Genomic DNA, 23,092 nt, shown 5'->3' with positions numbered 1-23,092 from the left:
CTCACCACTCTCATTGTAAAAAAACTCTTCCTTATATTCAGTATAAATCTACCCTTTCAGTTTAAAACTGTTGCCCCTTGTCTTGTCACTACAGGCCCAGGTATAAAGTCTTTCTCCATCTTTCTTATAAGCCTTCTTTAAGTATTATGGGGCCACAATAAGGTCTCCCCAGAGCCTTCTCTTCTCGAGAATGAACAACCCCAACTCTCCAGTCTTTTTTTCATAGGAGAGCTGTTCCATGCCTCTGATCATTTTTGTGGCCCTCCTCTGGACCATCTGAGATACTGTACTACAGATGGGGTCTACAGTGGAAGAGAGGGGCAGAATCCCCTCCCTTAACCTGCTGGCCATGATTCTTTTTTGATGCAGCCCAGAATATGATAGGCTTTCTGGGCTGCAAGCACACATTGCTGGGTCATGTCCAATTTTTCATGCACCAGTATCCCCAAGTTCTCTGCAGGGCTGCTTTCAATCAATTCATCCCCCAGTCTGTACTGGTATTGGGAATTGCCCTGACCCAGGTGCAGAACCTGACACTTGGCCTTGTTGAACTTCATGAGGTGGTGACAGTTGTTGTTGCTGATACTACTATTATTATTATCTTCTTTCTTTTATCTGTTGGATACAAATAGTAGTAAAGCAGAGGCAGATGGGATAGATGCTGACAGTAGCTTCCATTTTATTTACAAGAAGCAAATATTAGTCTTCTACCTGTCAAGTATACTTATCACTAAAAGTAGTTGGAAATAATGGTTGAATATCTGTTTCAAACTACTGAAACTCAGGAAGTGCCCAGTATAGATCTGAATTAAACGAAGCTGATGTCTTTATAAATTCAAAGCTGTTTTTAAATTAAGCTACTTTTTTATTCCAGAAGTAAAAAAAGGCTCAGAAGCTTGTTATTATGTAGACAAAGATTAACTATGTGTTCAAAATTATTTTTTTCCAGTGCTGAGTATATAAATCAAGCATTAACTCAAAATAATAATAGACAACATTTGACTGGGTGTTTCATTGGAGGGAACATTGGTGTTTCATCCTACAAAAAGCAATCTAAATATTTTAGAGTATACAACACAGGTAAATTGAAAAAATGTCTATAGAATTTATATAGTCAGTGAATTTCAGATATCAGTGATAAAAGTTTTACCTAATATTGGTGAATATCACACAAATCTATACAAGGACTATTTAACTTCTTAGTGATGAGCCCACTGAAGAATTACACCACACTGAAGTGCGTAAAATAATATTTTTTCATGAGTGAAAATTGTAATCTTTCAGTCAGTAGTGTTGAGTGTAGCTACCAGAGGCAGTAAATGCATGCAGCAGTTGGCACAGCGGTTTGTGCAGAAGAGCTTACAGAGGACGAGCAACTTCGGTCAGTCAAGGATACACCATCTCAGCAATGGTAGTGATGTGCCACAGGGCATGGTCCCCAGCTGCAGTTGGAGCAATGGACCTTCTAAGATGAGAACTTTGACTCAGAGAGAGGTCTGGAAGGAGGATGCAGCTCTACATATCTTGAGCTGCAGGTGCCTCATACTGACGCTGGGGCAGCAGAAGGTGGTCTTCTAACCTGCAGGAAAAGTGTGCTTGTTGAGCGTCTGAGTCACCAAAGAGGAGGTCAGCAGACTTTGCAGCATCAGAAATAGATCAGCCAAAGTTTTCTGAGACACTATAGCTTGAAGAGCCAAGCCCCCAACTTCCCTGAAGGAGGTGCAGGCAGAGTCAGTGCCTGTTGGGATAGGAAGTGAAGACTTACAGGATGGCAAGGGCTGGAGACTTGTGACTTCTGGCACCAGGAGGAAGGTTTCTGCTCCACCTCAAGATTTGCACTTATAGAACAGATACAGAGCCCTCATAGCTGACAAGAGGCTGGGAGCTCTGTCCAGTGAAGCTCCCAAGCCAACTAAACCTGATCCACACAGAAGCACGAGGAGGAAGTGGTAAGGAGTAGTAGTTGGCAACTCCTTGCTGTGATGATCTCATTTTCTGACCTGACTTGTCATCTATGGAAGTTTGCTGTTTGCCAGGGGCTTAGATGTGGGACATTATGGAAAGACTGCCAAGGCTGTTCTGGCCCTCAGACTATTACCCCTTGATGCTTTTCCATATAGGCCCCAATCATACTGCCAGGGGTAACCTGGAAAATATGAAGCATGACTACATAGGTGTGGGGGTGTGGTTAAAGGTATGGGGGTCTAGGTAAGTTTTCATCTTGATCCTTACAGTGAATGTGAAGGACATGAGGAGGAGAGGACAGGTCCTACAACTGTTTGCACAGCTGATGTCAGCAACAGGGTTTTGTTTTTTATGAGCATGGGACACTTCTTGAGGATTGATGTTTGCCTGCTTGAAAGAGAAAGGATCCACCTGACTGAGTGGGGCCAACAGGATGACCAACTTGGTAAGGAGAGTTTTAAAATAGAAATATAGGGTAGGGAGACGATGACCAAAAATTATGTGAGGAAATAGTTGACCAGGTTGGTAAGCAAAGTATGTCTGTAAACATCATCAATAAAATCACCTCTAAAGTGTGTCCATATAAAAAAGGAAGTGCCTACCTGACAGAATTACGGGGAAGGCTCTTGCACCTCTCTGGGAAGTCACCATGATGGAATGCCTCTCTGAAATGCCTGTACACTAATGAGTGCAGCATGGGGAACAAAGAAGAGGACTTAAACGTTTGCACACAGGTGCAGAGTTATGATCTCATAGGGATCACAGTGACATGGTGGGATGGCTCACGTATCTGTAGCACTGCCATGGATAGCTATACGTTCTCTCAGAATGAAAAGCCAGCAAGGTGAGAGCAGGGAGCTGCCCTTTATGTGAGAGACCAGTAGGAATGCATGGAGCTCTGCCCAGAGATGGACAACATGCCAAATGAGAGTTTGTGAATTAGGATCAGAGGGCAACATTATGGTGGGTGCCTGCTATGGGCTACCTGATCAGAAAGAAGTAGATGAGATCTTTTTCACACATTCTCAGAGCCTGGTCTTCTGGAATCTTCTGGAAGGAGAATCTCCTGGAAATTTGGATATCTTCTGGAAAGACAGCTCATCAGGGCACAAGCAATCGAGGAGCTTTCTGTAGTGCACTGATGACAAAAACACTGACTCAGGTGGTGTAGGAACCGATAAGGGGAAACACTCTGTGGGACGTCATACTTGCCAACAAGGAAGAACTGCTTGAGGATTTGAAGGTTAGGGGAAACGTTGGTTGCAATGGCTCTGTGATGGTGGATCTCAGAATCATGAGTGGAGGGAAACAAGCAAAAAGTAGGATGAGAACCCTAGACTTCAGGAATCTGCTTGGAAAAGTCCCATGGGACACTGTCCTGGAGAGCAGTCCTTGAGAGCTGGTTGCTTTTCAAGGAATACCTCCTCTTGACCTCATTGGTTAATCTCAAAATGCAGCTAGTCAAGTAATGGCAGCAGGACTCCTGCATGGATGAGCAAGGAGCTCCCGGTAAAACTCAATGTGAAAAAAAAGAAGCGTAGAAGACAAGGAAGCAGGGACAGCTGACATGGGAGGAATATGGAATATAGAGACACTGAGCATGCAGGGATAGGGTTAGGGAAGCCAGAGCATATCTAGAGTTGAATCTGGTGAGGGATGTGAAGGGCAGTATGGGTGTACTGGCTCTGGCTGGGATGGAGTTAACTTTCCTCAAAGCTGCAGATATAGTGCCATGCTTTGCACTCGTTGCTAGAACCGTGTTGATAAGAAACTAATGTTTTGGCTATTACTGAGCAATGCTTGTGTATCAAGGCTGTCTTCCCAACCTCCTACCCCCGGCTAAAGCCAGAAGGCTGGTGGTGAGCAAGAGGTTGGGAGGGCACATAGCTGGGACAGCTGACTCAAACCGACTGAAGGAATATTCTATACCATGTGACATCATGGTCAGTAATAAAAGCTAAGAGAAAGGAGAAGAAGAGGGAGCATTTGTTATTAAGGCACTTGTCTTCCAAAGCAACCATTAGGTGTACTGAAGCCCTGCTTCTCAGGAAGTGGTTGGGCATTGCCAGCTGATAGGAAGTAGAAAATAAATCTCCTTTGGTTTTGCTTTGCTTCCACATGCAGCCTTTGCTTTTTTTTTTTTTAATTTTACTTTTTTTTTCTTCTTTAAACTGCCTTTATCTTGACTGACAAGAGGGGTGGGAGTGAGAAAGTGGCTTGGTGGACACCTAGCAGCCAGTCAAGGTCAACCCACCACAACCAGGTATGGCTAGGATGGAGTCAACTTTCCAGCCTGTAACTTAGCAGCAGGTATGGTGCTGTTAAATGATCACAAGAGCAACAGGAAAAGTTTTTACAGTTGCATCAGCAACAATGAAGATTAGGAAAAGTGTAGGCCCACTAATGAACAGAAATGAGGACTTGGCCATAAAGGACAAGGAGAAGGCTGAAGTACCAAATGCCTTCTTTACCTCTGTTTACTGGTAAGTCTGGCCTTCAATCACAGGTCCCCAAAAGCAGTAGGAAAGTACAGAGCAAGGAATACTTACCCTTGGTGGAAGAGGATCAGGTTAGGGAGTGTTTAAACAAACTGAATATAAACAAATCCACAGGTCCTCATGGGATGCACCCATGAGTGCGAGGGAGCTGGTTGCTGCCATTGTGAGACCACTCTCAGTTATCTTTGAAAGATCTGTGTGACTGGGGGAGATTCCTGAGGACTAGAAGAAAGTAAATGTCACTTCTTTCTTTAAGAAGGGCAGAAAGGAGGATCCAGAGAACAATAGGGCAGTTAGCTTCACCTGGGAAGGTGATTGAGAAAATAATCCTGGAAAGAACTTTCAAGGATTTCCAAGGGTCATTAAGGTGGTTAGGGGACAAGAGCATCTGTCATACCAGGAGAGGATGAGAGAACAAGGACTGTTCAGCCCAGGGAAGAGAAGGCTTAGGGGTATCTTATCAGCATCAGTGGATGGGAAGGAGTAAAGGAGACAGAGCCAGACTCTTCTCAGTGGTGTCCCGTGACAGGGCAAGGGGTGATGGGCACAAACTGAAATACAGGAAATCCCATTTAAATATAAGACAAAACTTTTTTCATTGAGAGGATGATCAAACACTGGAACAGGTTGCCCAGAGAGGCTGTGGAGTCTCCATCCTTAGAGATACTGAAAACCTGAAAACCAGATACCGTTCTGGACAACCTGCTGTAGCTTTGAGCAGAGGGTTGGACTGGACAATCTCCAGACATTCCTTCCAACCTCAACTGTTTTGTGATTCTGTGAATAGTAGTCCTTTATGCTCGGTTTTCAGAGCTGTCACAGTCTTTGTGGCCAAACAGCAAAAATGGCAGATATACATTGGAAATTTTAGCTTCTTCATTTTAGACATTTTGGAATGGGAAATAATTCTTATATATTATTACAGAACTGAGGACTTCTTTGTTGTCACTTTTTCAGAAATATATCTGGAAATTTGCTGGATTCATTTCTCCTCTCGGTATACACTTTGCAAAGCCCTGTTAAATGTTACTATCAATTATTCAGACATTCTGAAATTGTGTAGCCGGGGAGTTTATTATTCTTTGTCTATCCATAACAACAGAATAATGAAAACTGCCTCTCTTTCATCCACGGTTTATTAGTCCAGCCAGAATGCAGATTCTGGAATTTTTCTTTTAATTTTACTTTAAGTGAAGTAGATACTTAAAATCTGGTTCAAATCAGTGAAGTCCTGTGTTGAAGGTTACACAAGCAAACTTCCTCTTTCTATTTAGCTGTTCTGGACTAATACAGAATGTCTTGATGTTTTCATCTATTTTAGCTTCATTTGAAAACATTAATTTTAATTCTTGCCATTGGAAAACGCTCTTGTAATGAATACTGTCCCAAAACAGCTTCTGCAGTGCCTTTCAGTGTGATTTAAGAGCAGCTTAACACTAATTAAATTAATTAAACTCACATGAACCTGCCATTAAGTTTAAAAAAAACAAATACTGAGATGATCAGTATAAGTTTGCGCAAAAGACTTTTTACTAAAAGAATGGAGCAATCACTGAATAACTTGTCAACCAGTGTCACACAAATTTACAAGAAAAATCTTTACTGCGGAAGGATGGCCCACCACAGCCTGTTGGCCAGGTCTGGGCCATCAGAGTAATTCAACCAGCCTGTGTCCTGGTGTCCGTTCTCTTCCCGCACAGCCTTCTGCCATGACAGAGGGTAGGTCAGAACCTGTATAAACACTTCATTGTCACATAACTGGATAAGTTGGAAATCATTGTCCAATAGAACTCAGGCATGGCCCATCATTGATAGTTTTCAGAGAAGCACAAAAATATCAGGATGCGATGGGGCTGCATAAGTGTTTCATCGTGTCCACATGGCTATCTGTCATGAGTGGGGAGAGACAGGAATCAGTGCTATCTGTTTTATGTAAGGTGGATGCATTTTCTGCCTCATTTCAAGGAAGCCCTTTAGTACCTCCATGAAAGTTAGAGGGCTCACCCGTAATAAAATTTTGGAAGCAACTGCTTCAAAATATTTTTTGCTGAATATATGATCATAAGCTGTCATGTATTCTTCCTTATCTTTTGTTGTGTTTGTGAAATGAAGGCTAACTAATAATTTTCATAAAGTTGCATAATGCCGCAAGACAATTCCAAAAGTAGTTTTGAAAATTAATGGGTTGTTGCTCTTTTATCTAAAAAATTAGGAACCTCAGCTTTAACAAAAGAGCAATGTTGTTTTCACCAAGGAAAATCAGTGAAGCAGAAATATAGGGTCATTCCTTCTCATATTTTCAACAATGAATAATTTGTGTAATAAACAATGAGAGGCTAATATCTAAAAGAACAGGCAGAGAGATTCGAGGGAGAAGGCAGAATAGGTACATCAAAAGGTCAATGGAGGTTTCTAAAACTCACCACTACCACCAGAACTGAATTTTGGATCAAATGCAGAACTAGTGGAGGTATATGAGTTAACTTTCGTTATATTTGTTATATTTCTATGGGGGCAGTTTTCAGAACATATTGGGAGATTCAAAAAGCTTCAGTTTAGGAAGGTAATGCAGAAAAGCTCTGGAGCAGCTTACATGAGACTGTATGAAGTCTTATATTGTACTGAGATAGTAACCAGTACAGAAGTGAAAGAAGGAAAATGATCAAAGTCTCAAAATACACCTGATTTAATATTGGTAGCATAATACAGTATTTAATGTTAAAGATTAGAACCTGTCTTCAATTTCTTATGATTAGGGAAAGCACTCAGTGCTTCAGCAGTTCTTCATCTTAATTCCTAAGCAGGTCATGAGGATATTTTTAAAACTGATGTGAGTTATATACATAATGGATTTTAAGGGAATGTAATAGAACATTAAATATATAAGCTGATATCAGTATTCATGTTTAATTTTCCCATAAAAATGACAGATGGGTTGTTTTAACAAATTCTCAGGATAAAGCATTAAAAAGACTGATGAAATGAATATGCAATTCATAGGAGACTGTTATGTAAAGGGCAGTATTGAGGAACTTAGAGGCCTTCTCCTTCAGTAAGTTTTTTGTGAATTAAGACATTATATGTGAAAGACTGAGCAAAGCCTGCAAGTTGCAATGTCTTTGTTCTTCCTTTTTTGTGCAGTTAAATACTCCAGTAAGAAATTATCATGTAGCTTGTGTTAGTTTTACATTCCATTTTATATATGCTCAACAAACTATGGTCTCAGAAAAATTGAAGTGAAACAGGTACTGTGATTTCAAGATACATGCAAAGACAAAATACAAAACATAACATTTCTAAATACTGTATGTTTCTTACATTTTGAACAGTAAGTAACTTTGTTGTATACCTTTTTGATAAAGTGGGAGGGAAGACCTTATCCTTCATTTTTCTGTCAGTCATAAACCAAATTATCTGTATTACCCTTTCACTTAGTTTTTCTCATATTTTTGCTTCGTAGTTGAGTGCAGTATGAGCTTGAAATGAAAAATACGTGAAAGTTCTGAAAAACTTACAGTGCCTAGGAAAGATTACGAAGAGACATGCTGTGTGATCTGAAAAAAGTTAAAACTCCTTGTTATTTTAAGATGTATTTCAGAGAAAGTAAAATGTGATTCTACGTTTAATAAATTACTGGGAATTGAAATAGGAGAACATTTTATTCCCAAAGGCTAGGGTTTTCTTTTTGCACTTGTGCCTTGTATAATTTTCCAATAAAGGTTTAAATTCCATAACCGGATTCAGTGCAGCATCTTGTCTCATGTCAGGTTGGTAGTTTCAGAACACATGCTAACATACATTTATGAAATAAATTAAGGTTTGCAAAATGATACCATCTCTTGAAATTATTGAATAAATTTGGATTTCCAGTGGCTGTAATGGAATGGAAGTAAGTAATAAAAAGGTCAATGTGAGAGCAGCAGTCCCTCTCAGAGTCTGAGTTACTCATGATTTACATGTAATATTATATTTATTTCGTATTTATTATTTTTTTGTATTTAATTTGCTTCCAGGTTGAACTAGTCTTATCAAAGCAAGAGCTATATCTGGCAGCATGGTTTATAGTACCCAATACAATCTTGTTACACTGAGTACGCTACTGCTTTTTATATTGACACATTAACACAAATACTAAAAGCAGTGATTCAGCAAAGTGAAGATTTTTCAGAAATTCCAATACTTTTGAAGTAACTAGGTAGACAGAGTTGTCTCAGAAGAGTGGTCCCCTTATTGAACGTCTTGCAGACAATACTGAATGTATCATTATAGTTTTAATCCAGTATCAGAAAAGGGGGGATATCTGAATTACTTCAAAGCTAACAAGGTCATATGAAATATTATGAATTAAACAAAGAATAACATAGTAGTTTCCCTGAGTTTATGAACTGGACCTCATGTGTTCTTTTTTAGAATTGTAACCTGATTCATCAGAAGGTGTCTCCTCCTGTGGAGCAACAAGGATCTCCAATCTTATCATTCATTACTCTGGAACAATTCAATGCCATTCGCCTTGTGCAAAGTGTCCATCAATCACTTGCTTCTTTAAGCAAAGTTATCAGAGGTACCTCATTACTGAGTTCTGAAGTACAAAGCCTAGCAAGTGCTCTGCTAAATCAGAAGGTAAGTAATTTTGTCATGAATTTACATTATAAGCAATGAAAAAACTATGAAACTGAAAAAAACTCTGATATATATTTTCATGTCACCATTTGCTCTAAGTTCTCTTATTGATAGAGACTCTAAAATGGAGTTCTTTTATTGGTAGTTACTCTAAAAAACAGAAACATGTTCTCTGGAATGAAAACACAGAAAAATGTTGCTTCAATTACGTGCAGAAGCTTCTGAATATATTATACTTTCATCAAGCTTTCACTTAAGTACAAATCTGGTAAGATTAGGAGTTGTGGAATAGTATTTCCATTTCAAATACCAAATCGTGCTAGATAGGTCAAATACATTAGCCAGTAGAACATGTCTATCTGTCCCTTTTCTTCATTTTTACAGTTTTTAAAATGTAAGTTTTACTGCAATTGTAATCACAATTTGCTTTCTACATTTATTCATTACGGGTTATTGCCATATCACACCAGACAAGCTGTACCTATCATATCAACCTATCATCTCACCCTATATTTCTGATATATGAGAAAAACAAACAGAATTTGTACATGTACTTTTTCCATGTTTTCTGGCATCAAACTGAGCATGTTTATAAACTGGTACAATTAGTGACTGCAAATTTATGTGGTCTGTCATTAATAGCTGGATAATTGGATTCCAAAGACAGCCAAACATTGACATGAAACTCATGGTTTTGTTTCACCTGCGGCAATTGATAAATTGTGTTGACGCTAACGTATAGATATTGAGATTGGCCCTACAATGAACAATAATTCCTATTAACATCTTGTTTATCTTCATGTGAGGATCAAGTACTGTTAAAAAGATTGTTATGTATTTATTCATCTATCAAATTTCTAATTAAAACAATAATTAAATTCTTTGTCTTTTCAGATTTACAAGACAACATTTATTAGCAAAATTGCAGTACAATTAGAATAAATTAACATTTTCATGTTAGCAGTCTCATTGCCTTTTTAAACACGTTTTGATTGTGTGTTAGAAATTGGTGCTAAGTAACAGTCATAGTGAATGCAAATGATACATGTAATGGACATTGTTGAGTATTTATAGTTATATTTCTTGGTACTGAGCAAGAGAGTGTGGCTTGCTTGTGTGCTTAAGCTGGAAGCAGCAGGAGCTATGAAGCTGATCACTGTCAGAAAAATGTACTTAAAGATTCTGTGCATTTTTACCTCTCACAAACAGCACTTCAGTGCTTCCTGATATATTGAACAGTGTGTTTCTTCTGCATTTCCTCTGCTTACTTACTTACACACTTAGCCTGACACAGATCACTTTATTGGACTGTGACCATAAAGCAATCTTTTCAGCAGCCCTCCAGAGAGACCAAGTCTATGCTCTTGGCATGGCAGCTAAACCTCGCCATATTTATCATCTCAAAGTGATTAGTTTCATGTATTTTCTGTACACCCTGTTTAATTTAGTGTGGTCACACATTATGTAACAAAGGATTATTTTTAAAAAGTTACATTTTGAAAGCAACACCTGATGACGCTGCTACTTTACCAATAGAAATGTGAAACTCAAGAAATATATGATTTCTAATGGTTTCAGCAATGTGCCTTATTTGTGCAAAATTGATATGTTAGTATACATCTGAAATATGCTTCCATACTAACAATTAGCTAAGCTATTACTTTAAACCTAGAGTAATTTAGAGTGATACACTAGCAACATTAGGTGAATGCTTTCTAAATGGTAGATTGGTGAGCTGCCTGTAAATGCATATCTAGCAAGAGTCTGCAAAAATGCAAGGATAATAGTTTCAGAAACAACAAGTTTTCAAAAAACCCTGTGCTTTCTTGTCTTGTACATGTTCTAGTTTATGCAATTCATTATTAATTAGTGTCCAGCAATCCATATATTTCTGGATTTTATCTATAAAAGGTACACATGGAGTATTTACTTTGAAAGATACTTTTTCTTACAAACTTCTGTGATCAGATTTTGAAAATCTGTTCAGCATACATGCTATTAGATTGTAAACCTTGAAAATGCAACCGTAAATGTTAAACAGTATAAACTGTTGATTCTGCTCAGCCTCCTCATTATTGTGCAATATTCCCCAGGTAATGATTTATATCAATTCTCTTTCACTTAAGTAGGAGAATCTTGCAGGGTCAATTTCAGCATGCTGTACAGATTCCTGTGGAGTAGGTATAATTAATATTTTTATTCTTATTTTATAAGGACAAAATCTAACAGAAGGTCTTTTAAGCCTTTTTGACGTCAATGAGAAATTTGTATGGGGATGGCTTGCAGGATTTTATTCTCAGGTGTTGTTCTATAAACACTTTAAGATGATGATAGAATGATCATGTGGAAGAATTGTACCAGATTCACTTCACCACAGAGCCACACAACTGCATGTTCAAGTGTAAGGAGGCAGCAGCAAAGGAGTGGGAACCTCTGGCTACATTTGAAAGACGGCATTGTGGCTTTCCAAGAAAGAATCAACACAGGCCTTTTTGAAGTGTTTGTGGAACCCACTGATGTTCCCTTGTTAAATAGCAGAGGTTCTTATAAGTTCTCCTTCAGTACTGTATCTCTGTGGGCCACATAAAGAATTTGCAGGAATATGACCTTTCTATTAGTGGTTGTATGCTTTGATCATTATATTACTTCTGTTGCCTTTTTTCTTTGTAGATATATTTGATCTCTAGATTATTTAATTTCATTGAAATTGCTAGCTTGAAATGTAATGATGATGGTTTTGAAATGAATACTTTCAGTAAATATATTTTTATTTCAGTGTCCCCTCGCATGGCAAACCAAGTGGGAAGGTCCAGAAGATCCTTTACAGTATCTTAGAAGTCTTGTAGCTCGAGCAGTTGCTATACAGGTAATTTTGAAGAGTAATTTTACCTCAGTATGCTGGTGTTCAATGACATGGTATATTGTGTGAATTGCACTACAGTAGCCTTTTCCAAACTCAAGTCCCAAAGAGTTTTAGGTGTGTGAAAAGGCATGTAAAAATTTAAAGATAGATAAGAAATATGAAGACAGCAGACTGAGCAGTTTGAAGTCAGTAACTTTAAATACAGTAATGTTTACATTTTTTATTTTAGTCATTAGTCTTTCTGATGAACTGTGGGGGAAAACACAGATTTATTTACTCAGATGAATCTTTACATGTAAGTCAAAACACACTCTTTAATCTGGTAAAGAGACACATAAAAAGAGATAAAGTGAAGCAATTCTAATAGAGGTAATGTAGAAATAAATAGTCTTTGAAGCAAATAAAGAAAACATCTGCATTCTCCAGGTTTACAAGGGGCTGTGATAGAAGGTGCAGAGTCTGACAATGGCTCTGTCAATCTAAAGTCTGACAGTGAAGAAGAAAATTTTTAGTTAAGGTAAATCTGTCTATACTTTGATTAACGGAAGAGGTATATTTAAGATAATAGGCAGACCAAAAAAAGTCATTTATGTAAATGAATTAGTATTTAAGGAAACAGATTTTGTCATGTTGGATACATATAGAGGAAATTGTGAGAACCTTCTGGCAAGGAAGGTTTCTTTAGGATGGACAGATCTTTTATTACCTCCAGGCAAGAAATAGAAAGCTGCTGGTTTTGACCTTGGTTAACACAGTCTTGTCCAGTTGGCTACGAAGAAGATTTCTGTGAACATTAATGTTGACTATCAGATTCAGAAGGAAAATTTGAGGGGACGTCGTGGTCTATAGCTGGGATAGAGTTGATTTTCTTCACTGCAGCTGGCATAGTGCTGTGCTTTGGACTTAGTATGAAAATAATGTTGATAACACACCGATGTGTTAGTTGTTGCTGGGTAGTGCTTGTACTAGTCAAGGACTTTTCTAGCTTCCCATGCTCTGCTGGGTGCACAAGAAGGTGGGAGGGGAGGGGGCACAGCTAAGAGAGCTGGAGTGGCCCTGCCTCCAGCCAGGTAAAGGAAAGGGATAACCGGGTTTACCGGACTGTGTGGATCCAATGACCTGGCACATCAGCCCCAGAGGAGTATACTGCTTTAGCGGACACCGGCGCACAGTGCACCTTAATGCCATCAAACTATATAGGGGCAGAACCCATCAGCATTGCTGGAGTGACAGGGGGATCCCAAGAGCTAACTGACTTGGAGGCCGAAGTGAGCCTAACTGGGAATGAGTGGCAAAAGCACCCCATTGTGACTGGCCCCGAGTCTCCGTGCATCCTTGGCATAGACTATCTCAGGAGAGGGTATTTCAAGGACCCAAAAGGGTACAAGTGGGCTTTTGGTGTAGCTGCCTTGGAGACAGAGGAAACTAAACAGGTGTCTACCTTGCCTGGCCTCTCAAAGGACCTTTCTGTTGTGGGGTTGCTGAGGGTCAAAGAACAACAGGTGCCAATTGCCACCACAACAGTGCGCCGGTGGCAATATCGCACCAACAGAGACTCTCTGATCCCCATCCATGAACTCATTCACCAACTGAGGAGCCAAGGAGTCATCAGTAAGACCCACTCACCCTTTAACAGTCCCATATGGCCACTGTGGAAGTCTAATGGAGAGTGGAGGCTAACCATAGACTATCATGGCCTGAACGAAGTCACTCCACCGTTGAGTGCTGCCGTGCCAGACATGCTAGAACTTCAATATGAACTGGAGTCAAAGGCAGCCAAGTGGTGTGCCACAGTTGATATCGCTAATGCATTCTTCTCAATCCCTCTGGCAGCAGAGTGCAGGCCACAGTTTGCTTTCACATGGAGGGGTGTCCATTACACCTGGAATCAACTGCCCCAGGGGTGGAAACACAGTCCTACCATTTGCCATGGACTGATTCAGACTGTGCTGGAACAGAAAGAAGCTACCAAACACCTTCAATACATCGATGACATCATTGTGTGGGGCAACACAGCGGAAGAAGTTTTTGAGAAAGGAGAGAAAATAATTGAAATCCTTCTGAAAGCTGGTTTTGCCATAAAACAAAGTAAGGGGAAGGGACCCGCACAAGAGACCCAGTTCTTAGGAATCAAATGGCAAGATGGATATCACCAGATCCCAAAGGATGTGATCAACAAAATAGCAGCTACGTCTCCACCAACTAGCAAAAAGGAAACACAAGCTTTTTTAGGGGTTGTGGGTTTTTGGAGAATGCCTATTCCAGATTATAGTCTGATCGTAAGCCCTCTCTATCAAGTGACCCGGAAGAATGATTTCCAATGGGGTCCTGAGTAACGACAAGCCTTTGAACAGATTAAACAAGAAATAGTTCATGCAGTCGCTCTTGGGCCAGGCCGGGCAGGACAAGATGTAAAAAATGTGCTCTACACTGCAGCCGGGGAGAATGGCCCTACCTGGAGCCTTTGGCAGAAAGCACATGGGGAGACCCAAGGTCAACCCCTAGGGTTTTGGAGTCGGGGGATACAGAGGGTCCAAAGCCCACTATGCTCTGACTGAAAAAGAGATATTGGCAGCATATGGAGGGGTTCGAGCTGCTTCAGAAGTGGTTGGTACTGAAGCACAGTTGCTCCTGGCACCCCGACTGCCAGTGCTGGGCTGGATGTTCAAAGCAAAGGTCCCCTCTACACATCATGCAACTGATGCTACATGGAATAGATGGGTTGCACTGATCACCCAGCGGGCTCAAATAGGAAACCCCTGTTGCCTAGGAATCTTGGAAGTGATTATGGACTGGCCAGAAAGCAAAGATTTTGGATTATTACCAGAGGAGGAGGTGACACGTGCTGAAGAAGCCCCACTCTATAACAAACTGTCAGAAAATGGGAAGCAATATGCCCTGTTTACTGATGGGTCCTGTCGTCTTGTGGGAAATCATTCTCCTGGAGAAGCTGGGTGCTCACGGCTTGGACAAGTGCACTCTGCTCTGGTTTAAAAGCTGGCTGGATGGCCGAGCCCAGAGAGCGGTGCTGAATGGAGTCAAATCCAATTAGCGGCCAGTCACAAGTGGTGTTCCCCAGGGCTCAGTGTTGGGGCCGGTCCTGTTCAATATCTTCACTGATGATCTGGATGAGGGGATTGAGTGCACCTCCAGATCTGCTGGAGGGCAGGAAGGACTTACAGAGGCACCCCGACAAGCTGGATCGTTGGGCCGGAGCCAACGGTATGAGATTCAACAAGGCCAAGTGCCAGGTCCTGCACTTTTGTCACAACCCCATGCAGCGCTACAGGCTTGGGGAGGAGTGGCTGGAGAGCTGCCTGGAGGAAAAGGATCTGGGGGTGTTGGTTGACAGCTGGCTGAACATAAGCCAGCAGTATGCTCAGGTGGCCAAGGCAGCCAATGGCATCCTGGCTTGTATCAGGAATAGTGTGGCCAGCAGGACCAGGGAGGTGACACCGGTGAGGCCGCACCTCGAGTACTGTGTTCAGTTTTGGGCCCCTCCCTACAAGAAGGACATTGAGCTGCTGGAGCGTGTCCAGAGAAGGGCAATGAAGATGGTGAAGGGTCTGGAGATCAGATCTTATGAGGAGTGGCTGAGGGAGCTGGGGTTGTTTAACCTGGAGAAGAGGAGGCTGAGGGGAGACCTTCTTGCTCTCTACAGCTACCTGAAAGAGGTGGTAGTGAGGTGGGTGTTTGTCTCTTCTGCCAAGTAGCGATAGGACGAGAGGAAATGGCCTCAGGCTGTGTCAAGTGAGGTTTAGACTGGATATTAGGAAAAACTTCTTCACCGAAAGGGTTGTCAGACATTGGAACAGGCTGCCCAGGGAGGTAGTTGAGTCTCCATCCCTGGAGGTATTTAAAAGAAGGGTAGATGTGGTGCTTGAGGATATGGTTTAGTGGTGGACTTGGCAGTGATAGGTTAGCGGTTGGACTCGATGATCTTAAGGGTCTTTTTCAACCTTAACGATTCTATGATTCTATGATTTTCAACCAAGCATATTTAAAAAGTTTTTATCTTCGTATATTACTCTAGTCAACTATTGACAGATGTGCTGCATTATGTTACCATGATAGTAACCTTCCTTTTACATTTTTCAAACTGCTTACAATATTGTATATTTGAATTACTCATTTTTATATAAAGTTATTATGAAGAAAACATGTACAATTTTAAACATTTACTGTAGGAGAGGGACAGATTATTAAGGCAGAGCTTAATCGTAGATGTTTACTGTATCCTTAAGCCTTAAATTGTGTTAATTTATTTATTAGTGACAATAGAAAGTTGTGACAGATTATTAGGTTTGATCATTTTTTAATTAACTCTCCTTTTTGTGATTTTTCATTATTGACTTCATAAAGGTAATTTATCATTAGTTAATTATACATTTAGTATTCAGAAATTCAATAAAAGCTTCAATAAAGATTTTCTTAGAACTCTGAAAATTATCATCAGATTTATATTTCAGTAACAGTCGTATTTTGGATTGGTTTAGTTTATATGACCAACTCCATCATAATGTTTTTTTGATATTTACTTATGCGTCCACCTGTTTCATTCACCGTAAGATATTGACTTCTGCTTTTACTGTTTGAGCCAGGCTTGATTTAGGTATTTTTCAAGTGGCACACAGAAGACATAGAAACATCAAAATTGTACTGAAAAATTGCATCTAGGAAGGAGGCAGTAAGTCTATACTTAGGTTATTAGTTAAAAGCTGCCTTGTCAAGATGTTTGCTGCCAGTGCAGAAAATAATAAAAGCAACTGCTTTGTTACAAAGATTTAATGGGGATGGGGAGGAACCCAAAATATAGGCCAGCTGGCAGAATAATTATAGCAGAATTTATAGAAGTGTAAAGATGTTCTGAGAGCATTACACAACAACGGACAGAAAAAGAACAGGTGTTGGATTTTCTCAGGTCTGAATTCACTCATTAAAAGCAAAATAAAAAAAGGCAATTTGCCCACTTAAAGTGTGAACAAATCAGTATATGCAAAATGCAACAGAGCCGTGTTTTGCTGAGTATTATGTTGTGGTGACAGAGCTGATGGAAATACGTGATTTCTTCCCAGGTGGAAGTTCAGATATTTGGATGTTAGCTTTTGCTTTAAATTGAAACAAAAATTCTGTGTGTTGAACATACTTCTAAGATGAAGAGTCCTGAGTACTTTCAATTAGCAATGCTGACATTGAACATTACAATACTGTGTTTCAGCTTCTGTGTCTGTAGTGATTTATTTGCTATCAATGTTAAGATATGAAGCTTATGAATCATTGTAGGTCTTTGTGTTGGTGGTAATTCTTGGTCCTTATACTCCCAGTTCCTTCATGGTGGCATCTTAAATGTGTTCTGTGGTTCCCCTCTCTCGCCGTACATGATTATAGCTCAGCAATAAATATACATCAGTGTATAATAGAACGTAAGTCCATCCCAGTCTGTAGATAGTGTCTTCCCATGGCTATGGATACCAGCAGGAGTGAAAGAGAGAGACCCAGAACTACAGCTATTAAGAGGCAGAACATCAGCCCCGGCAAATGTCAGATGAATATCAACTTTGAAAAAATGTTTCAGGTCTACAAATTGGAACTTACTGTTTGTTCCCACATTAACTAAATAAGGAGTTTAATTTCACTTCTTACAAAAAAAAATACCCAAACCCTTTTACTCCAATGTCACCTTATATTTTAAATTAAAATTTTTATTTCATTCATTTGGATGGAGCTGCTTTTAAGTCATCTGTAAAACCGTTCTTCCTTTGGATAGCTCTTTCATCAGACAGCTGGTAAAGACTTACAGCATACACTGAAAATGAAAACTGTTCAACCTCAAAATCATAAACACTACTTTCAGAGTTCTAATCAAGGAAATGTTTATGAATACTGAAAGTTTTTATTTGCATAAGTTATGAAAGTTTTTGTTGAAAATGTGTGTGTATCAATGAAGTACAGTATATAAAAAATTTTATATTTCATATTTTATCAGACACCTCTATGTATTTCTCTGGAATGCTGTTACCTCTTGTCCCCTCCCATCCTGAGTGAAATCTAGGGCAGAAAAACTATATTTCCAGTTTGACAGTTTGACCCCTTAGTATAAGATTTTTACTATTCTTTTACTATTTGAAGTAGAATGACTTTGTTCCTGTTTTGGAACCCTTACTATTCCTCTGTTTCAACAATCAGCTCCCCAGAAAGGTAGATTGGGCACCCAAGGTATATGAGGTTTGAACTCCTATAAATTGCATGCTGAAGCTACTAGAAAACCTTCTGGGAATAGGAGACACAGGATTCTTCCTTCACACCCAAGGCATCTAGGCAAAGAGGTTCAATTTGCATTCACTGGTAACAGGCAGAAAGTCTGCTCTTAGAAAGCCAAGAAAGTCAAGTCCTCTGACTTTTCACTGAATTAAAGAACTGTGAGGGCCAGCCTATAAATCAGTCTTAATGCAACAGTAGATGATATGCACATATAATCTGAGAAGCAGAGGTGGAGTGAATCACAAAATAGGCACGCATACATACTCTGTACAGACACAGCCAGCCACACACAGGCTAACAGACAGAGGAGGACAGTACTTTTACAGGTAGCTGCATAAACACAGACAGCATGAATAGCCCTGTCTTATTCCAGCAGTTTACTGCTCAAGGAAAATACCCTTCACAAGTCTTGCTGATTTTTAGTCTCTCCACTGTCTTGCTTCTGGTGTCTGAGTCTGCCGCATAAAGCTCCCAGACCTCTTATCCTCTTGCTGGCTGGTGCTAGTGGATTCCCTTCCCCCACATGGAGAGCACACTTGCACACAAAAATAACTAAAAATAGAGCTTAAGATGAGGATACGACACACTGGTGATTGGGTACAAGGTTGGCCAAAGTGTGCTGACCAGCAGTCTCCCTACACACAAACTTCCTTTTTATACCTGTCTGTTTTCCCATTCTTGTTCATATCCCAACCACCTTTCCCCACCTTTGGTCCTTCCCCTACATATCCCATAATAAATATTGTACAATCTGAGAATTGTCATGTTTAGTCCCTAAAATCACCCACTTGGACACTCCATGAGAAGTCCTATACCCCTTTAAGTAGTAATCCCACTTAGTTTGCATGGCATTTCAGAGTTTTTTCTGATAGATTGCTTTAGGAGGTTTTGCAGCAGGGACAATAGCTTAATGGTTTGTGTTTTATGGTCTTAGGAGTAGCTGATTCAGATGGATTAGGTTGGCTGCATTCCCCACCTCTCATGTTCCTCTCATCACTCTCTATCTGAACAGCTGTTATCTAGGTAGCTGTGCAGTGCAGAATGCTTCAGATGTAGTATTCTAATATTAAAGCACAAAAATTCATTAAAATGTTGTGGTTTAAATCCCCCCATATAATTATTTTAATTCAAAGTTCAGAATGCTTTGAAGAATCCACCTTATTCTGAAGAATTAGCGTTTTCCTGTTCCTTTTCTTGGTGCCTCCTCTTCAGCTGTCATGAATATCAAAACAAAAATACAACTGCAGCATAAGATTATTTGCTATGCAACTAAACCTTAATTGTCTGCCACAGCTCTCATCACATTGCAGCATGATTTCATTTTTGTTCAGAATTTGTCAGCCAGGATATCGCTTCCAAGACCTTTTATCGAAGTGATAACCGCTTGGTAGAAATTGGAAATTTACAAGTGCTATGATAAAAACGTAGAATTTTTCTTTGGCTCTCATGTAATAGGCAAATTTGGAGCTCTGATTGATCCAACTGTCATATGTCCCTTTTTAATCACTGTTTCAGTTGCATTGCATTAATTAAGTAGTGGCTAGTATAGAGTAGTAGCGATTTATGAAGATACACCGTCCAAACATGATGCCACATGGAATGTAAGATGAAAGTATCAGACTTGCACAGGTCATAGGAGTTGTCCACTGAAATAAGGTCTAGCTTACAAGGAAGCTAAAGCAGAAGCTGAAACATTTTTTATGCTTGCAGTTTGTGTACTCTTGTGACTTACAGAAAGCTGTGTTCATGCATGGGTGCCTGAGGCGGAAGGATTCCTTAAGTTTTCTTTTTTTTGTGCACCAGTTCAAGACTTTACTTTCCAGAGGTACTGAAATCACTATTTATTGTAGTGAAATGATCCTTTTTCCTGCAGAATACAGTGGGTTTTCACACTACATCTGCAAACTTTGCAATTTTAAATAGAAATATTTTTTTGGTTGTCAATGAGCAAGGATTATCTCAAGTTTTGGGAAAACAATTTGCTTTATGCTTGAAAAACTTTTTTTAAAGAACAGTATTGGAAAATGAAAGATATCTTGACTTGTATTCTGTTTGGCTTCATTGTGAGTTGTTGAAGCTTAATCCCGATGAAGTTTATATGCAAGTTATAGGCTTTTCTATAAACGTCATCCTTAAATGTTTTGAAATGTAATCTGTTTCAATAGAATTCAACTCCTGTTGATTAAATTCACAGAATTCTAAGCATGTTTGGTGAGAATGGCTGTTCTTTTTTACTTATTAAATGCTACCTTGTAAGCAAGAGTTTCAGCAGCATCCTTTATCATACCACTAACCAGTTGTTCAGCTCTCTGATTGTAGGATATTGACTGAAGAAGGTGATCACTCATAAAACAATTTTTATAAGTGTTGCATAAAAAAAGAAGACAGACCCAGGTCATTGTCGCTATGCACTTTCTGAGAAATTAACTTGTTTTAAATAAAATTATCTTTTTTTCTAACCTCAGTTTAAATTTAAAAGAACTAGATTTAGTGTTCTGTATTTCTTCTATGAATACAAGTTAGTATTTATATTCTCTGTAAGTTACGAGAAACTGTACCATGTATTATATAAGATTTAAAGCTGTAGTTGATATACTTCATTTAATCTAATAAAATAGTCAGCATTCATTGATTTTTCTCTTTAAGTGACAAGATACATTCCCACAATACAGGAAGAAATCTAAAAAGATACAATGATAAGATATTAATAAACTGTATGCATTTAAATTGTTAAAATGTAAGCAGTAGCTTGCTCGGTTTCTAATAATTTTGGGTTTATTGTATGTCTTTCCTATATCATGGACAAAGCTGTCTGCAAAAGAGAAAGCAGAGTAAACTGGCTAGTCCTGTCTGACAAAAGCTCAAGCAAGAAAAGGTTAATTATAGTACAAGTGGTAGAAAAGGATGCTATTACATTTGCATATGAAAATGAGTCTTCTTGTGTTATGATGTCAAAGACACTGGTAATTTTACGTTCCAGCCATTAGTAAATGAGAAGGCTGCAGCACATGGTAATACACCAATTTGCAGATACATTCCATCAACTTGCTTTCCTTTATTCTAGACAACTCTGTTGCAGTAACTTGCTCGTCTGATTACCACTATATTGACACAAATATTGTGTCAACTAATAATTAGCAATCTATTAAAAAACTTACTGTTTAATTTATAATTTTAATTTCCTAGTCATACATGCATACAGAGAAATAAACTTCTTAGAGTAATAAGACACCTTTGTAACTAAAGTAACTTGATGTGATCATGGTTCTGTTTTGAAATGTAGATATTTTGGTAGGAACTGGCTTGGTGAAATAGTTTACAAAATATTTCATCTCTTGATTTGAGATTTTAATTGATCAAGACCAATTGTAACATGATTAACTATCCCTCAAATAGCATTTGTAGATACGTATTAAAAATAAGGCCATTTCACAAGCAAGCATCATCCCTAATCAGCCATATTTTGGCATTTCTTTTGGGTGAAGGCAGAGGTATAGTATGTTGACCTATCTTTCTTTGAAGGAGATTCCATATAACTGAATTTGAAATGACAACATAGTTTCATATTGTACTCCTGTAAAAAAAAGATTTAAATTTTCAGAGCTGTTAAAGTTTCAGAGCTGTCATCTCAAATTTAGTTTGTAAGAAAAAGCTTCATGAGAGTAATTCTTGACTAAATCCTTGTTTATCTGTTGTGCATGCAGTAGTTTTGGAAATTCACCTTCAAATAAAGCAGTCGGTGCAGGATGCAGGTGCACTCAGCAACTCTGTTGTCATGACTGTATTTTAAAATCGGAGTAAACACAGTGGCATTCTGGTTTGGGGTTTTGGGGGTTTTTTTGGTCTTAGTAGAGTTCTTGGTGGGGTCTTTGACTCTAAATGTTCAGCAAGGTACATAATTGAGGAAAAAAAAACCCGCAGAACCTTGAGTCAAAGGGGAAGAGTTCTTAAGAGTGATAGGAAGCTTAGATCCCTATTTTAGGCACAAAATAATGCTTAAAGGCGGAAGGATAAATACCCTCCTGCTCTATAGCACGTTTCCCAGTGTATTCAGCTGGATACTATAAATAGCAACTTAATTAGAATGTGTACCCTTAAATGGAGGAGAATGCACAAGAGCCATTTGCAGGCAGTGATATTTTTATATTGTTCCACATAGTCACTTTGTACTAAGAGAATCATGATCCAATGAGGAACCTGTTCTGTACATCTGAGCTTCATTTGCAAAATTCCCATCAGGTTTGTACTGTTGTACAGTGTTGTGTATGCTTTTCCTTACACATGCAATATATTTTATTATAGGTTCTCTATAATTACCATTTTCAGTGTAATTTCTAATATTTTCTGATCCCATATGATAAATTTAATCAAATAAAGTTTTTTACATATCAGGCAGAATGCAGTGAATAATTTAGAACTGAGCCAAATATTGTTCATTATTCAGATATGTAGATTATCAAGCTAGAAAAAAGATTTATTGTCATGTGTATTCATGTATTTTATTCTTATCAAACTGAGAAAGTCAAAATTGATGGTTTGAATATATCAAGAGAAGAATCCATTGAGTAAAAAATACAGTAAGATATTACTAGAATAATAAAAATAAAATAGTGTTGCTTACTAGCTGCAAATTTGTTAAAAATGTATGTCACCCATGATATCACAATACTATAGAAAAGTGAAATTCTTAATGAACTTATAAAAGGTCAAAGGGAGTTATTATTTCTTCATATTCTGCACTTTTGAGACCACATCTGAAGCACTTGCCCAGTTTTTGGCTGGTCAGTCAAAAAAATACATTGCCCAGGTTGCCCAGAGCGGTTTGTGGAATCTCCTCTTTTGGACATATACAGAACTAGAGTAGGCAATGCCCTGAGAAACCTAA

General features: G+C 38.9%; 1 protein-coding gene across 1 annotated transcript in view; it reads left to right on the top strand.

Annotated features, from left to right (window-relative positions):
* Positions 1-23,092, top strand: part of DYNC2H1 (dynein cytoplasmic 2 heavy chain 1) — a 192,917-nt gene that overhangs the window by 147,951 nt on the left and 21,874 nt on the right. Inside the window, exons 84-85 of the mRNA XM_064441295.1 lie at positions 8,874-9,083; positions 11,860-11,949. Of these exons, the coding sequence (XP_064297365.1) occupies positions 8,874-9,083; positions 11,860-11,949 (300 nt within the window). The remainder of the gene's footprint in view (positions 1-8,873; positions 9,084-11,859; positions 11,950-23,092) is intronic.

The sequence above is a fragment of the Phalacrocorax carbo genome, chromosome 1 (genome assembly GCF_963921805.1).
Source record: "Phalacrocorax carbo chromosome 1, bPhaCar2.1, whole genome shotgun sequence".
In the NCBI taxonomy this organism is placed as follows: domain Eukaryota; kingdom Metazoa; phylum Chordata; class Aves; order Suliformes; family Phalacrocoracidae; genus Phalacrocorax; species Phalacrocorax carbo.
This window is presented reverse-complemented; position numbering and strand designations above follow the sequence as displayed.